The sequence below is a fragment of the Gossypium hirsutum genome, chromosome D08 (genome assembly GCF_007990345.1).
Source record: "Gossypium hirsutum isolate 1008001.06 chromosome D08, Gossypium_hirsutum_v2.1, whole genome shotgun sequence".
In the NCBI taxonomy this organism is placed as follows: Eukaryota; Viridiplantae; Streptophyta; class Magnoliopsida; order Malvales; family Malvaceae; genus Gossypium; species Gossypium hirsutum.
In genome coordinates, this window is record NC_053444.1 from 57,663,017 (window position 1) to 57,681,802 (window position 18,786).

Below are 18,786 nucleotides of genomic sequence, written 5' to 3' on the forward strand. Positions count from 1 at the left end.
AACAAAAAAAACCTGACACAGCCTGATCAGGCCAATCACATTGGCAGCACCAATGGTGCCAAAAGACTAAAATGTTAGTTAATGGTAGTTTCAAGGACCTGATATGCAAATTTACCATTTTAAATTTTAAAAGTTAATTGCACTAAAATTGAAATATAGCTAATTGCCTTCTAAGCCCTCCTTATTTATTATTTTCTTTTTATCCCCCTTCAACTCACTTTTTTATTTAATAACTCTATTTTAATTTATTAAATTTAATAGTTTATGTTTATAGATAAAATAGTTTTTGTTTCCATTATTTTTTTCCTTTTGATTTAATATTAGTTAAGGGAATATATTAAATTTATAAAATTAAAATAATTTAATTTAATAACTCTTCTATTTTAATGTAATAAACTATTCTCATTTAATAACTCTATTTTAATTTAAAAAAATTAAATTAAACTATTTTAATTTTAATCCTCTGAATTTAATATATTCCCTTAACTAATATTAAATCAAAAGGAAAAAAAATAACAGAAACATAAACTATTTTATCTATTTATAAATTTAATATATTCTTAATAGACTTATAACATAAACATGTTAGACTATTTTAATTAAAATAGTCTCTTAAGATATTATGAAGCAACAAATTTTATATTTCAGTAAATTTTATATTTTAAATGAAAATAGAGTTATTAAGTGAGAATAGTTTATTAAATTAAAATAGAGTTATTACTTAATTAGAATTATAAGTATCTTAATTATCACTTAACTAATATTAGATTTAATTAAAAAATTAATAGAAATACCAGGCATGCCTTATTGAAAAACCAGAAGTAATAATAAAACTGATCACCCATAAATGTAACCCAAATAGAAAAAATAAATTATAATTATATTATATACTCTTAATAACTCTATTTAGTAAATTTTTTAAATAAACTATTCTCATCAAATTATCAAAATAATACATAAAATGTGAATTAGTTTATACTTTTTTAAATAGCTTTATTTTAGGTAAAATCTATTTACTTTAATAATAAAATAAAGGGCTTTTATGAGTAAAAATCATAGATTAAGAGCTTATTTAACTACAAAAATAAGTTGAGGGCTTGTTTATTAAATAAAAAAGTGAGTTGAAGGGGAATAAAAAGAAAATAATAAATAAGGAGGGCTTAGAAGGCAATTAGCCACATTTCAATTTTGTGCGTGGCATCAATTCACTTTCAAAATTTAAAATGGTAAATTTACATGTCAGGGTCTTGAAACTACCCTTAACTAACATTTTAGTCCTTTGGCACCATTGGTGCCGCCAATCACATTGGCACCTTTGGTGCCGCCAATGTAATTGGCCTGATCAGGCTGTGTCAGGTTTTTTTTTCTGTTTTTTGTTTTTTTGGTATATTTTGGTAAATAGAAAAATTTATAATATTTTGGTAAATAAAAAAAGTTATAATATTTTGGTTATTTTTTATTTTTTTATAATAATTTTGTAAAAAAAACCCCAAAACTCTACACCTATAGTTATTGAGATCCTTTTAAGCATTTAATAGTAATTACCCCGATTCTAATGAGTGCGAAAAACTTGATAGAGCGATATATAATTAAACTTAGCACACATAGATGTTGAACTAGCCCTAAAAACGTATTTTTTAAGCATTCAATAATAATTACCCCGATTCTAATGAGTGCGAAAAACTTGATAGTGCCATATATAACTAAACTTAGCACACATAGATGTTGAACTAGCCCTAAAAAACTTATTTTTAGACATAGCCATTAATTCTTTTTTACTATATTCAAGTAAAAAGATAAAAATAATTCGAATGAAAATTGTAGATATAATTTTCTTTAAAGAGTAAAAATGGATAATTGAGTTAATAAACAACTACCTTTAAAAAAAATTTATTAATGTAGTATATTATTTTTTATTTTTTATTTTAATGTTTGTTTTATTGTTCATGTTCGAGACTTATGGTTGCTACTCCCAATAATTTTTATTTAATTTTTTATATTTTAATGATTTTTTTTGAATTTTTAAAAATTTAAAAAATTAATTAAATGCTGACATGTCATCTACATCTATGTGTATGACATGTCAACAATGTTAAAAAACATTAACTTTTTCATGTATTTTGGGGTGATTTGACAAAAAAAATGCAAGTTCAAGGATTAAAAGAGGCCAAAATTAAATGAATGGATAAAATAACTTCTTTTTATAAAGTTGAAGGGCCAAAAAGTTATTATGCCTAAAAAAATTATAAAAATTATTTTATATCTAGAATAAACTTGGACAAATAGATGTACGGATTTAGATGAACCTAGATGTGATTTTGTCCAAATCCATTCTAAACATATTTTTTTAGCAATTTTATATATTTCAAATTTGTTATAAAATATAATGTTTTTGTATTATTATTTTAAAATTAAAAATCATATAATATATATAATCTAAAAAAATTTTAAAGATATATAAATTATTTGATAGTCAAAATAAGCCTGGACAAATGAATGTTTAGGTTTAAATGAACTCGACATTAATTTGTCTAAGTTCATTCCAAATGAATTTTTTTTAAGTAATTATATATATTTAATTTTTATAAAAGGTTTGATTGTACAAATATTGAAGTATAAAAAATCAAATACAGACAGATTAAAATTTCAGAAAACCTAAAAAAAATAAAATATAGGAAATAATAAAAAATAGTAACAATCAAAAAGATTTTCTTGCATATTTCTCATGATAATTGATTAAAGTTAAGAATGGTTTCAACTAAATCATAAAAATTCAAAAAAGATAAATTTTGTTTGAAATTGGGAGTAAACCCCACAATTATTGAAGCAAGAAGACAAAGAAGAAAACATTCAAACAAAGAGAATTGAATCATTTATTTAGTGCATAAAAAACCGAGTGAGTTGAAAGTCGAAGAGATCCAACCAAAAATGAAGCGAAGTCGGTGGTTTTATTCAAGATGAGAAATTATCCAAAATTTCTTTAGAAATTTTTTAAAAAATTCTAAAATTATGAAAAAAATCTAAAATTTTCTTTAAAAGACCTGAAAACTTTTGTCAACTTTTAATAATATTATTTTCAAATTTAAAAAAACCATATACATAAAATTATTTTTAAAAAAGCATTTTTGGAATGAATTTAAATAAAATAGCTTCTAGGTTCATCTGAATTGAGATACAAATTCATTTTGGATGTAAATCAATTTTTATAATTTGTTTATAGATTTTTACATTTATAAAGTTTTTTTTAGATTTTATATATTTTTAATTTCAAAATAATAATACAAAAACTTGATATTTTATTAAAGAAATAAAAAAAATATAAAATTACTAGAAGCCACGTTCGAAATGAATCCAGAAAAAGTCACATTCAGGTTCATCTGAATTTCGTCATCTATATGTTTATATTCATTCTAAATGTGAAATATTTTTTATTTTTTATTAATGTTTGTCACATATCAAAAAGTGAGATTGTCTTGTGTTATTGTATTATAGGTTGCTAGTGTCATATTATCACATTTTAAGAGTATTACAACAAAAAACTTAAAGCGTGTGGTGGAACCCAAGTTTAGATATAAAAATATATCACGTGTCATTTTAGCATTTCATATAATTTTTCGTTTCTTTTAGTTAAATCACCTCGAAATGAATGAAAAAGTTAAAATTTTTAACTTTGTTGATGTTAACATTTAAAAATAATCATTTTCATAATTTTAATGATTTTAAATTCTTTTAAAAAAATATTTTTATATTTTTTTAAATTTTTAAAATTTTTAAAAAATTAATTAAATACTAACATATCACCCACGTGCCATGTCAATAAAAAAATCTAACAACGTCTACATGAGTGATTTGACAAAAAAAAATTAAATTTAAAAAAATCATTATGCTAGAACAGCAGTATCGAAGAGCAAAGTTGATATTAGAAAAGGAAAAAGGAAAAATAATGGAATGGAAGAAACATTTTTCTCACCGCCAATAAATAAATTATTTATTTTTGGTCAGAACTCAACAATATTTAAAAAATATATTTATATAGACAATAATAAAATTTAGAACATTTTTATTATTTTCGTAATTGCATAAATAATTTTCATACAAATTTGACCTTTCAACTTAACCTTTCTAGAACTTTCTCAGATCTTAAGGAAGCTAGAACACGCGCCTCGCTCGAGCGTCGTCAAAATCTTATTGATGAAAAAGGAGCACCACAAGTATGTCCCATTCAGCCATAGTTGCTTGCCGGCTGGCAGGCGCGTGGCTAAATACAAATTCTGACAAATCTAAGTCATAACTTATCAAACTCTGAATACTTATATATAAATAGAAGTTCTTTTTTGAACTCATTTGGAATATTTTTCAAGAAAATGCCTTAATTTGTAAGTAGCATGATGCAAGTGCACGACAGGAGGCATTCTTTTTGTTCTCTGTTGCTACGTCACGCCTCCAATTTCCCCCACCTTCTCAATTTCAATTTAATCACATTATTATTATTATCTTTTTAATTAAAACTCCAGCAAGTCTGCTTCTTTATTTATAACAACTATACAACAACGCCTTCCTCCCCTTTTAACTTCATTGATTTCTTCTTCCATCTCACGCTTCTCTTTTTCTCCTTCTCCGGCGACGATCTCAATTCACCGGAAGTTCTCGCCCTAAGGATTACCTCTATCATATCCTTCGACATCTTGTGATTCAGCATATTCTAACTTGTCGCCACCATGAATCCCGAATAGTAAGCTCTTTTCTTCTTTTCAAATCTTTGAAGGAAAATAGTTAGCCTGTTCTTTTATTTTATTCGGTTTTATTCACTCGTTTCTAGTTCGTTTTCTATAGATCTGTTTTTTGCTTTTCCTTTTGAATTAGCGGTTTCTTTTTTTAATTTCTACTAAATATCTGTGTTTCTTTCGTTACCTTTATTATTCATGGATTTCTTATTCAGATCCGATTGAGTAAAGCTTCAGATATGTATTGAATTTCTAATGATAAGTTAGCTAATAAATAATAGTTAGAGCTGAAAGTCGTGACTTATAGAAGTGATTTCTTAAGTTAGGTGACAGTTTATGGGGAAATTGAAGGTAAATCAAAGAAAGTTAGGGCATAAGAATCGAAGTAATCAGGTGAATAAAAGTGTTGATTGTTATTCTAATGTCATGTGAAGGAGCTTATAGTACTCAAAACTGCTAGAGAAAAAAAGTGAACCTTGTTTGAAGCTTCATCGGATGTTTGCTTATATGTTGAAATTTTGATTTTTTTAATATTTATTCTGAATTTTGTTTGTTTGTGTTAATGACAGTGATTATCTGTTTAAGCTTTTGCTTATTGGAGATTCTGGTGTTGGGAAATCGTGTTTACTTCTGAGGTTTGCTGTAAGTTTTTGGTTGCTCTTTGATTTTCGTGTCATTTTAACTTTGTGATTTGTTCTGGTGTTACTCAATAGAGGTTTATGTTTCTGAACTCAGTTTCTTTAATTTTTTGCGAACCAGGATGATTCATATCTGGAAAGTTATATCAGTACCATTGGTGTTGACTTTGTAAGTACTATCTCAATTCCTTTATAGCAGTGGTTTTTTTGCTAATCACGTGAAGGTAAGTTAAATTTGAATTGTATTCCCATATGCAGAAAATCCGCACTGTGGAACAGGATGGAAAAACTATCAAACTCCAAATAGTAAGTTTTTGAAATTTGCTGGATACTCTTTCGTTTGTTAATCAAGATTTATTTGGAATGCATATTATAATTGCTGTACACCATTCTTTGTATGCTTTAATCCTGTAACTGCTTTCTGTACATTCTCTCGGTTCGGTTCTATTCAATTCTGATTCTGCGAATTTGATTTTTATAAGTCAAATTGTTTTTTCTTTCTGTTGGTAGAATTTTTTGATGATTTATACAGTTAAAAGCTGCATGACTGCATCTTTGTTCTGACCATTGTGGGTTGCTAATTGACTTTTCTCGCTTGTCACTGGACAGTGGGACACTGCTGGCCAAGAACGTTTTAGGACAATAACTAGCAGCTATTATCGTGGGGCTCACGGTATCATAGTAAGTGCCATATTTCACACCTTATCTGCGTTGTTCCCCACTTATTTTTCTTCGTGCAGGAAACAGGATTGAAATATTGTTGCTAACATCTTGGCAGGTTGTTTATGATGTGACAGACCAAGAGAGTTTCAACAATGTCAAGCAATGGCTAAATGAAATTGACCGCTATGCCAGTGAGAATGTGAACAAGCTTTTAGTTGGGAACAAGTGTGATCTAACCGCAAGCAGAGCTGTATCCTATGAAACTGCTAAGGTAAATTGATTGACCCTATTTAGTCATTTGCTGCAAACTTATACAGAGGTTTGGGTATTGTTGAAGTTCCATAATTTCATCATTCGTGACTTGTTTCCTTTGCACAGGCTTTTGCAGATGAAATTGGAATTCCTTTCGTGGAAACAAGTGCTAAGAGTGCTACTAATGTCGAAGAAGCTTTCATGGCCATGGCTGCTTCAATCAAGAACAGGTACAGACAAACATATATGTGGTAGATGAATTTATTTCTTCTCTCATTTGTAGGCTTTTATTTTAGAGCCAATTGACCCGTCTTTATGGCTGTTGGCAGGATGGCAAGCCAACCAGCAATGGATAATGCGAGACCTACAACAGTGCAGATGCGAGGACAGGCTGTGGACCAGAAGTCTGGTTGCTGCTCTTCTTAATGAAAAATAAGGTTTTAGTGGGGTTCATAATGCTCTCTTGTGTTAATTTGTTGCATGTAAAACTAGTCCTTTAATGCTTTGGATATAAATTTCAGATGGTTAAGCATGATTTCCTATCCTTGTCTTTGGTTATGTTAAATTTCTATTCTTCTAATTGTATTTCATTTTAAGAATACGGTTGTACAAAGTAGTAATGTCGGGTTTTGAAATTTATGTTTTTACCATGCTCTGGAATTTCAGAAAATTATACCATCCTTTCCTCCCAAAAAAACGTTGTATTATGAAGCGAGTATTTGACAAACATCTAAATTTCCAACAGTTAAAGTGAAAGGGAAATGCTGAAAACTAGGGAAGCATGCAAAGTTACCAGTAATCGCCACAAGAACAGCATCCACCCATGAAATGGTGAAACCTAACAGTATCCCTAACAATAATCTCTCTTCTTTCTATGGCTGATATGTACTTGATGGCACGGTGACAATCACCGCAAACTCTCAAGTTCTTGAACACTCTGATCGGGGTCCCATATGGCACTACAATAAGCCCAAAGGCAATCGCCAGCTTTTCGCTATGCCATAATAGAAGCTGTTCTTTCTGCTCTTCCCCCACATCATGCAATGCAGATTCAAGATCTGGAACATAACCAGCCAATTTCATTTTCTTCTCCAACTCATTCAATTTCTCATGTATAGATGCTAATTCTGGGTGCACCCTATCCCCTGATCTGAATTCATGAACTGTATTCTTTATTTCAATCCAACTATAACCAGGTATCTTTACTACCTTATTGTCCTTCATCGAACGGCGAACCCTAGCAACATGGTCCCATTTGTTCGTTGCTGCATAAACATTAGCCAGTTGCACATAACCAGCTGCACTTTGTGGATCAAGATTAAGCAAGTTCTGAGCAGCAAACTCGGCCAGCTCCAAGTTCTTGTGGATCCTACAGGCACCCAAAAGGGTTCCAAATATGGCGGAATGTGGTTTGAATGGCATTTTCTTTATCAAATCTACAGCTTCAACAAGTTTCCCAGCTCGACCAAGCAGGTCCACCATACATGTATAATGATCTGGTCTAGGTTCAACCCCATAATCCTTCACTATAGAATCGAAGTATCGAACGCCAATATCTACCAGCCCTGCATGGTTACAAGCCAGAAGAACAGCCACAAAAGTGATCCAATCTGGCTTTATTCCTTCACCCCTCATCTCCTCAAATAAATGGAGAGCTTTCTCACCTGCACCATGTTGGGCATAACCCGATATCATTGCATTCCAACTAACAATATCCTTGCTCTTTGTCTCGAGAAACAGTTTCCAAGCATCATCCAACACTCCACATTTACAGTACATGCTAATCAATGAAGTACAAGCAGTTGTATCATCACGTAACAAAGACTTACAAACAAGCTGATGAACTTGTTTTCCCAACTGCAAAGCAGACAATTCACTGCAACCCAATAGGACACTGCTCAAACTTGAATGATTTGGCCTAATACCGTACCTTAACATAATTCTAAAAATCTTTAAACCATCCTCAGCTCGACAATTCTCCACATAGCCGGCGATCATAGCATTCCAAGTCACCAAGTTTTTAACCGGCATTTCTTTAAACAATCTCTCAGCTTTTTTTATCTTCCCAAACTTCATATACCCACTTATCATTGCAGTCCATGCCACCACACTCTTCACTGCCGCAAACTCAAAAAATTCCTCAGCCAATTCCAGTGCCCCACATTCAACATACCCAGAAATCATTGCACTCCAAGTAACGCTATTCTTCGCCGGCATTGCCAAAAACAACTCCCTTGCTTTCGCCATCGCTCCCTTTTGAGCGAAACCAGAAATCATTGTATTCCAAGAAGCGATATCCTTAGAGGGCATGGAATTAAAGAAAGACCAAACCGTTTCCATATCAGAGTTTTGTACATAACCAGCCAACATGATATTATACGAAACAGTGTCTTTTTCAGGAATTTGATCAAACAGTTTCTGGGCTTCAGTTAATTTCCCGGGTTTTCTAGAATACCCCGCTAACATTGCGTTCCAAGTAACAGTCGTTTTAACAGTCATGTTTCCGAAAACTCGGAGAGCGGAACTCAAATCACCTGATCGAATATAGCTAGTGATAATCTTATTAGAAGAAACGATATCATTGAGAGTATTCTGATCGAAAGGTGGAGATTTGTCAAGAGAAGGGGCAGCTGGGTGTGTGCTTGTTAAGTTATGGGTGGAAAGCAAGTTGGGTCTTTGCGGTGAATGGGCATGGAAATTGGAGGGAACAGCTTCAAAGTTGGGATTGGCATTTGGGGTTTGGACTGTGAAAGTGGAGAAAGGCCAGTTACAGTGTTTGGTTGGTAGGAAATTTTCAATGAAAGGTAAGGGGAAGTGTCTTTGGTTTCTTCTGTTTCTCAGATAATGATACATTTGACATGCTCAGAAAGAAAAAGAAGGCAGTCGTCTGGTTAATATTAAATCGATGGGCATTGACCTTTGTGCTCTAAGTTCTGCTTTAGCCCCCACCGACAGTGCGGCTTTCTACGTCGTCTAACGCCTCTCCTCCCATCATAGTTTTATGGTGATTGTTAGTAAATCTTTAACAACGGTTAACTGCTAACATATTTTACTATCGACGGCGAAATGACAATTAAGCTCTTTCTCTGTTTTTCAGAAAGTTGGGAGAAATCAGTATAAGAAATGCACGCAAGTGTGTAAAACGCTGAAACTACTTCAGTTCAACCTGAATAATTTAAATTTAGTAATACAAAACTCAAAAAATTTGTAATTATTATTCAGTTTTTCATTTGTAGAACTTTTTTGTATTATTAATTATCAAACTTCAATAGATATAAATTAATTGATTATATTTCAAACCAAATTCAAATTTAAACCAACCTAAAACTTAAAAATAATTCTTTACTTGTAACGGATATTAAATGCTTTTAGCCGCTCACTAGTAGGAGTGAGCGTTAGATCGAATTGATGAAAAATTTTCAAGTTGACGAATTTTATTAAATCATCCTAACTCGATTTAAATTTTTTTCGAATCGATTGAAAATTGTTCGAGTTAAATTAAAAAATTAAACATGTCAAATTAAAATCTTGTTACAGCATAACTAACTCCATATTAGAGCACATAAATTTGAAAACTATATATATTTGAAAACTTTTTCAAAGTAAAATAAAAAAAAAATTATTATGATAAACTTGAATCATTAACTTATTTTAAGTCCCAAAGTTATTATTTCAGAAAATTACTAATTTGTTCATTTTGAAAATTGATATGAACTAAATGGGTATTTCCATCAATCTGTTATTTGAATTAGTCGAATTATTTGAGTTATTCAAATTGTAAATTCAACTCGACTCAAACTCGAATTACTTATTCGAGTTGACTCGAATAACTCAATTCAATTAACTTAAAGTTCGATTTTTATTTTTAATTTTTCGAATCAAGTTTTACTCACCCTAACTTGTATCCAAGCTCAGATAAGTCAATTACTCCTAACGCAAGTAAGTATATGCTGCAAACCCATAGCCCAAGTAAGACATATACAACCGCAGGAGCTTAATGCAGTGTCACAGACTGCTATTCAAAGTCTGTGGCCATTGCATAAAGAATGTTCCATGGAGATCAATCTATTAAATAGTGATCATTTAAGCCACTTGAACTTACCCAATTTTTTAAAAAAAAAAAGTAACAAAGCCTACTTAAAAAATTTACTTTAAACACTTTGTTGGGCGTTGCTTTTCCATAACTACTCTTTTTTCTGTAAATTGCTTCCACTTACTTGCGATACCTTAAAAAAAATTCTACTGAAAATTCTCACTTCATAAAGATTAAAATGAAAAAAATCACGAGACTAAAACTCTAACCCAAAACAACAGTCCTCACTTACACCCCCGTCTCACATTTTGTCAATAATAGAGATTAAAATTTAAGAGGATGGAAATAACATTAACGCAATGTCTCGGACAGGACCAAAACTGATGCTACTACTTCTCAGTTGTAATATTCTCTAATTTTTTAACCCAAAACAAAAACAGAATGGAAAACAAAAAAGATATTCATGCAAAATTACACTCAAAAACACGTTCATGGTTTCTAACAAGGGAAATGGTGATTTGTCTTGAGAGTTTTTTGGGGGAGAGGTGGGGGGACTCCTGACTATAGAATAAACCACAATGGATTCCAAGTGAAAACCATTGCGGAGATTGTGGTGGCGGACATCACTTGCCACCCAATGAGGGGAAGTGTCCAGGATCTGCAATTGAGGGAGCTTGCACATTGCTGGCTGTGTTGCCTCCATATCCACCTCTGGGACCACGGCCACGGCCTCGTCCACGCCCAGGTCCATAGTACTTCTCCCCTTCAGCTGGCTTCAGGAACTCATTGATGCTCACAGACTACACAGAAACAGCATTCATGCAAAACTTTAGTAAGTGGAAGAACACAAGTGACATCTACATTCAAGCCTTCAGAATCAAAAACAGTTAATAAGGGAAAGTTGATACAATCATACTTCTTACATTCACATTATTATGCAATTACATATAATTCGCATTTACAGATAGTTTAAGAAAGTAAATTTGGAACTCAAAATGTTCTGTTTATAGAAAGCAAGCGTTCTGTCCCGAGCTGCGACCCCTGAGAAAACCAACTCACTGAAGTTTTGTTTATAAGAGAAAAAAAAAGCTTGAAGACAACTGGGTGTGGCCCCCAAATCAGTTATAATTAACTAAAGAATGGTGAAAGGAAAATCAAAACAGGATTCAAACATGCAATAATGGTGAATGAACAGAACCCCATCCACCTAAGAACCGAAGAAGCATATTCAGAAAAGATAGAAACATATTCTACTTAATTACGCGATACAAACTCCAAAGGTGCATCAATACTTAGTTAAACAAAATGATGATAATCAATCTATAAATTGAGAAAAATATGCAAACCTTTTTGGCTTTTTCTTCTTTATCAGCATCCTTGCGCTTGTCCTTTTCAGATCCCTAACAAACAAAAAGCCCAGTCAATATCCCAGCACAGATTACAATATAACAAGAGAGAGTTCAGAAATTTTACCAGTTTGATAAAGATGTCATCATTGCTCTTCTTGTTCGAAAGTTGTTGCATGGACTCGAACTCTTTGACATCAACTTTCCTTCCTTCAGTCTTGAGGGCATCCAAAGCTTTCCTCTTCTCCTCGAGAATCTTCTCATATTCTTCCAATGTCATCTCCTAAAACAGACGGAGAATAAATACACATTCAAAATTAGAACGTTAACATGAAAGACTTATTAAACATGGCAAATCCAAACCAAGTTGATTATTGGATCACCCTAAAGCTGATTCCAGTAGAAAGTCTGGCCGGTTCATAATTATTGAATGTGAAATTTAACCAGTATTTCAAGTAACATAAATTCCTCCAACAAATATTACCTAGTTAAGTTCATTAGTTTAAATGGGCTCCACAAACACCTGTATTACAACTACAGTTCAACTACTGATCCTATGCACTTCAAAAATTATTGCTTTTAAATGTAATGATGATAGACACATGGCCCATAAAGAATACAGTTCCAGGTGCATATATCAGCATATACTATTTATCCATAATCACTAATTAACGAGTAAACATAGAGGGAAATCACCAAAATACTATTGTTACCCGACCACTACCTTCCGACAAAACCAAAACCATAACTGCGATTAAAAAAACTACCTTATTTTCAGGCTCCTTCTCCTCGGCTTCATTTGCAGCATTCTCCTTGTTGGCATCAGCAGCATCTTCATCTCCAAACTGCTTCTCAGTGCTCTTCTTCTCATTCTCAGTGACATTTTCTTCAGTCTCCCTTATTTTGGCCAAAATAGCAGATAATGATGATGAGCTCACATCACATAAACACATAAGTACATTTTTAAACATGTATAAGACATATCAAATAAGGAACATTTTTAATGCATGCTGCAAGAGATATTGAGAAAAAAGATACTAACGGTGCAATCTCATCAGTAGAACTACCCCAATTTCCACGTCCAGAACCATCACGCTTGAATTCATTCCTGTATAGACAAATGATGCCATCAATGGTTAAACAAAACAGAAACCAATAGAGAGATCATAGAAAACATATCACACAACCAAGAGTGGAAAAATACTAACCCACGTCCAGTCCCACTGTGGCGATCATACTGCCTGCGAGGGCGTTCCCCTTCTCCAGAATCTCCATTGTTAAAACCACCACGGCGACCCCCTCGGAAAGAACCTCGAGGCCCATCATAGCCGCCGCGCCTTTCATACTGCTTCCCATCTCCCTCTTCAGAGGGTCTGTACCCTCCTGAATACCCATTGGAGTTATCGCTGACTCTGGAATCACGGTTGAACCCACTGCCTCCACGGCCACGGCCTCTTCCACTACCACGGCCACCTCCGCGTCCAAGCTCATTCTTAGCCTCTCTCACTACATAAAAGGACAGGGAAAATGCGGGATAAATGAGTAAGCACGCAGCATGTCAATGATTAAAAGTATTTGTCAATAAGCCAACAAAATCTAAAGCTAAGGTCAGCAATAAAAGCAAGAATATTACAATGACCAGATCCCAATAAAATCATTCCAACAAAATAATAAGTAGGCGTAAGATTTGACAAAAGAGCAGATTAATGAGAGATACAAAATCCCCATATTTATTTTGTTTTACATATATCTCTAATCCAATAAACCTTACATCAATCCAAAAACCAATCACAACAAAGATAATTCACTAAGTTACCGAATCAACACAAGAAACAAATTGACTACTTTTATGGATGCTATTTTCAAATCAAAACAGACAATCGTTAAAAAGAAAAAGGCAAGAAGAAACGAAAGTCACCAGCTTGAGAAGGAGGTAGTGGCTTGGTGGGAAGCTTGGCAGACTTAGCAGGCTGAGCCGCAGCTGGAGTCGAAGCAGGAGCTTTCTTAGGCTTTTCAAGCTTTTGCTGCTCAACAGCAGCAATAAGCAAACTTGGGTCTTCAGTATCATCATCCAAGAGATCGAAAGGGTTCTTGGTTGCCATTGTTAACGTTTAAGAGATGACACTGAAAACTTCAGCTTTTTTTCTTCTTTTTTTCTTAACTTAAAAAGAAACAGCAATCAAGAGAACCCCTAAGATATGGTTGAAGCCATGGAAGCGAATTAATGAGGAAAAAAGAAAAGATCTAAGGTTGATGTTAGGAAGGTAAGAAATTGGGGAGACAAAGAGAACACACAAAAAGTAATGTGAGAGTGGCTCAGTAAACCCTAACCAATGCGGCAGAGAAATAAGAGTGACGCTAGACCTAATCTTAAAATACCCTATTTGTTTTGTTAATGTGCGGCCGAGCTCATTTTAAGACTTGTGTGCATTTTGTTTTGGTCTAATTGTGTACACCCGATCCCTATACTCTTTGCACTTTTAAAGTTTAATCTCAAAGAATTTAATAATTGAAGTCAAATTGGTATTTTTAAAATAAAAAACTTTTACTCAAATAATCAGTAAATTCTTCGATTTTGATTTTGAATTTTAAGGTTTTTCTATGTCAATTTTCTTCTTCTCTTTTCCTTTCATAAATTTTATCATATAACTAGTTTCTATATTCATGGACTTAATTTGTGTTATAGATTAATTTTATTGTAAAAAATTCCCGACAAAAGTTTTATCAAGACACCATGCCTATCAAGCCCCATTTTAAAACAAATTTACTAAATATTTTAGAATGTAAATTGGATTAACAACTGATTATAGGTCAGGTCGGGTTTGGGCGAGACCCTAATAGAATTTTAAGCTCGTTTAATAGGTTCGGATCAGGTCTGACCCAAAAAACAGGCCTAAATTGTTGTCTAAGCTTGGCTTGAATTATAGATATTAAATCCAAACTTGAACTATATTAAATTTTTTTATATAAAAAATTAAAAAAATGTAATACATAAAAAGCATTAAAATAAATGCTTCCTTACAAATTGAAAAAATACATTAAAATTTGTACTTAAATAACATTGAAATAGGTACAACTTAATGACTAGATGCCTCTAAAATAGTAACAAAATTAACAAAGTTGTACAATATCCAAACAATAACAACAAAATAGTAGTAATATAATAGTGAAATGATAGGAAAACAATAGGAAAACAGCAGCAAAACATCGAGCTCTTAGGGTGAAGGCAGAATATTTTGCATAAACTCAAACCAGTGCATCACCCAATCAAATTTGTGCATCTCAATCGTTGCAAAAACTATCAATGACATATTGACATGCCAAATATTGTGATTCGTAAAAAATTCGACCAAGATGCATTCTTGAATTCTCTAGAACCAGAGTATGACGTCCATTTAAGCTTTACATACCTAATATTTAATTTCAAATCCTTACGCCATTATTATATAATTGAAATTTTCAAAAACTAATCCCGACTTCTGACTGTTGGTCTAACAATAACCGATATCTTCAAGCTCGTTCGGGATACCCATATGACTAGCGTCATTGTTCCACCTATTCAAACAATATGTTATTCCAAAATATAATAATGAAAAAAATAATATGATAACTATATTATTAAATGAATCTTACCTTATTACGAGTGGGAATTGATAAGAGAAGTTTACTTGGGGACGTAAAAATGATAAGCAATACCATGCCCATGACTGAAGAAGGAGTACACAACCATCGATTTTAATTTTTGTGCTTCAATTTCCCGCCACATCTCTCAATATAATGTAATAGCCACCTTAAATGTACTAAATTTCGAGATTTATTTGATATTAAAAGACCTCCGATCAACCTTATTGCAGTTGGGAGAATATAATTGAATGAAAAAGATTAAAAATTATAAGGTATATATAGAAAAAAAAATGGACCATTGGAAAAATGTGATAATTGGTCTAATTAGTCGTTGGTCTCAATGGTTAGAAAATCAAGAAATGTGACCGTTGGTCTAAATAGCCGTTGGTCTCAACGGTTAGAAAATCAAGAAATGTGACCGTTGGTCTAAATAGCCGTTGGTCTCAATGGTTAGAAAATCAACGACGGTGATTTTTTAATCGTTAGCAATCTAACTGTAAAAAACTCGACTTTAGAACGAGACAAAGTTACGTGACAAATACACGTCTTATTATACGTTTCAAAATAAATGAACTAAATCCCTAATTTTTAAAAATTGAAATATAGCTTAATTTTCCCTAAAATGGAAAGGAGATTAAATTGAGAAGCAGAAGATAAGAGATTCTTAGCTTTGACGATAATGGTCCCTTTTAAAGGCTTGGGGAAATCGTATAACTGGGTTAAAATAATTTATATAGTTGAAGATTTATTAAATTAAGGAAATAATCGGGATTTTAGCATTAAATTAAATAAAAAAAATCTAATGAGATTAACATCTTATAATGTCTCTAAAAAAGTTGTGGTTTAATTGCATGCTCTGTGGCTAATTTCAATATTGCATTAAAAATATGTATTACCATTACTTATTATAGTTTTAGTATCTTAATTGAAAAACATATTTCCAGCTACAGAAAACTTATTTACGCCCATGATACCTCCATTTTAGGAAACGATGAAATATGATGAAATTAGTATGGAAATTAGTCCTGACATTCGTATAGGCTTGAAGGTTTGTTCGAAAAATAGAAGTATTTAGGTAAAGTATAGGCTTGAAAAATGAGTTTGGATAAAAAATAAAGTCTAGTTCTTAAACATATCAAATCTCAGGTAAGATTTTTTGGTTCGGGCCCAACCGACCCGGATTTGCCTAAACTTTTTTCTTGCTATTGTTTTGCAGCCATTTTAGTATTATATTGCTACTATTATATTGTTATTGTTTGAATGTTGTATAAGTCTAGTTTTTTTTATTAGTTTTGCTATTATTTTAGATGTATTTACTTACTAATTTGTAACTATTTTAGTGTTGTTTAAGTATAAAAACGTTTTTTAATGTATTTTCAATTTATATAGAAACATTTATTTTAATGTTTTAGTGTATTTGATATATTATATTTTTAAAATTTGTTTTTATATAAAAAATAATATAAAATTTTTAACACGGACAAGCTGGGCTCGAGTTTAACTTTTTTTATCTGGGACGGGATTGAACAAAATTTTGAGTCTATTTTTTGGGTTGGGTTTGAACCTAAAAATAAACCTAAAATTTTACATCGATCCAACTCATAATTAGATGTAATGAAAGCTTTATACTCTTAAATATGATTACATTCAACAATTAAAAAGAAAAAAAGAAAGAGTTTGGAGATAATTATCATCAACAATCCTAGTTCAATAACTTAAAAAAGAAAATCAAGGAATATTACCTCCATCTAAAACACAAGAGCAAGATGGGAAAATTTAGATGGACTCCCATGTATTTGTAGTTTTTGATTATCTACCCCTGGTAAAATACTTAAAATCAACCTTTTCATCGTAGAATAGGTTAAAAAATCCATCACCAAGCTTTGCTCATTTCTTCTATTCTTCTTCTCCCTTTAAATATATTTGAAAATTGAGTAAATATGAAAAAGAAAAAACACATGCTCATTTCCTCTAAATACAGGATCCAGGTGTTGTGCTACTTGATTGCCCACGTATAACATCTTTTAAACGCTAGGTTTGAAGAACAAAAATTAGCCGACCATCAAACGACGCCGTCTCTTTTCATTCAAAACCAAAAATATCCTGAATATGATAATAAGAAAGGTGTGATGTGAATTGTGAAGTCTTTTTAACCATAAGTTTAATTGAATATTAGTCATCATCGGATAAATTTTATACGAAATTCTAAGCCATAATAATTTTTTTTACTTCAACTTTATAAAAAAAAGGGTCATTTTAGTCATTCATTTAATTTTTCAGTCTCTTTAAATTTTTAAATTTGTATTTTTTTTGTCAAATTACCCAAATGGATGAAAAAATTAACGTTTGTTATATGAATTGTCACATGAATGACATGTCAATTTTTAATTAATTTTTTAAATTTAAAAAATATTTTTTTATATTTTTATACTTTTTTATAATTTCTTTGATTTTTTTTTAAAATTTTTAACATTAGTTAAATGCTTATATGTCATCCACAAGTATACATATCAACAAAGTTTAAAAAATATTTAATTTTTTCCATTTATTTTGAGGTGATTTAACAAAAAATACGAATTTAAAAATTAAAAAGAAAACGAAAAACTAAATAAAATACTGAAATAATTTTTCTATAAAATTAAGGAAATAAATAAATTATTAGGCCAAAATTCTAAAAAAAATTCTCATCAAATTTCAATAACTTTATTAAAAAAATCTAAACAAAATAATTATAAATGACTATTTTACCTATAAAGGCCCTTTTCTAAATTTATTTACGAAAATGGGCCGATTTCTGCATTATTTACCGGAAAGTGACAAAAATGGCAAAATGCGTCCACGTAGGAGAATTTTTGGGTTAAATTTCAGCAAAACGCGTTGACATGGATGCGCTTTGATGACATGGCAAAATCGCTCTCCCAAAGGCGCGTTTTGCTCGGTGTTTTTTCCCCAACGACTTTTTTTTTTACCATTGTGGGGTCCAACGGTAAAAAAAACTATAAAAACCCCTCATATTTTTTTCACACTTTATTTCTTCAAAAATTGGCAAAAAACTCTCAAATTTCTTCCTAAATTTCTCAAAGCTTTCAAATTCTCCTTAAATTTCTCAAAGCTTTCTTTAATTAATTATTACCTTTTATATTTTTTTTCTAAATTAGTATTATTTTTTTATAATTTCAAAAATATTTGGTCGTGTTAGCAATGGCCGGGGAATTAATTCGTCTCGATCATAAACATATCTCCGTCGAACAAATGAAAATGGTAAGGGTTAATTTTAATTTTTGAATATTATTTAATAAATTTTTTCTTTTATTTAATTTTATTTAATTTTTATTTAATATTTTTTTTATAACAGTCTGTAGATCGGTGTTACAATATTATATTCGTAACATGTCTAGTCCTCCATCACCGTTGATAAAAATTTATTTGAGGGAAGTGGGTTTTTGGCACGTGGCCATTATAGTTTGGGGGTGCAAGTTGGACCCGAAACTCATTAATGTGTTAAT

At 31.4% G+C, this 18,786-nt stretch overlaps 3 protein-coding genes across 3 annotated transcripts; 1 reads left to right on the plus strand and 2 right to left on the minus strand.

The window, feature by feature from the left end:
* Positions 1–4,347: 4,347 nt before the first annotated feature.
* Positions 4,348–6,819, plus strand: LOC107929398 (GTP-binding protein YPTM2). Its single transcript, XM_016860804.2, has 8 exons — positions 4,348–4,732; positions 5,294–5,366; positions 5,484–5,531; positions 5,621–5,668; positions 5,972–6,043; positions 6,141–6,296; positions 6,404–6,507; positions 6,607–6,819. Exons 1-8 carry the CDS (start codon positions 4,719–4,721, stop codon positions 6,701–6,703), a joined length of 612 nt encoding a protein of 203 aa, XP_016716293.1. The 5' UTR covers positions 4,348–4,718; the 3' UTR covers positions 6,704–6,819.
* LOC107929396 (pentatricopeptide repeat-containing protein At4g16835, mitochondrial) lies at positions 6,800–9,486 on the minus strand. Its single transcript, XM_016860803.2, has one exon. It carries the CDS (start codon positions 9,128–9,130, stop codon positions 7,067–7,069), a length of 2,064 nt encoding a protein of 687 aa, XP_016716292.1. The 5' UTR covers positions 9,131–9,486; the 3' UTR covers positions 6,800–7,066.
* Positions 9,487–10,634: 1,148 nt separating this feature from the next.
* LOC107929374 (RGG repeats nuclear RNA binding protein A) lies at positions 10,635–14,037 on the minus strand. The gene is made up of 7 exons (XM_016860773.2): positions 13,575–14,037; positions 12,865–13,162; positions 12,699–12,764; positions 12,424–12,553; positions 11,784–11,939; positions 11,657–11,710; positions 10,635–11,110 (listed from the first exon to the last, which is right to left on the minus strand). Exons 1-7 carry the CDS (start codon positions 13,756–13,758, stop codon positions 10,934–10,936), a joined length of 1,065 nt encoding a protein of 354 aa, XP_016716262.1. The 5' UTR covers positions 13,759–14,037; the 3' UTR covers positions 10,635–10,933.
* Positions 14,038–18,786: the final 4,749 nt, after the last annotated feature.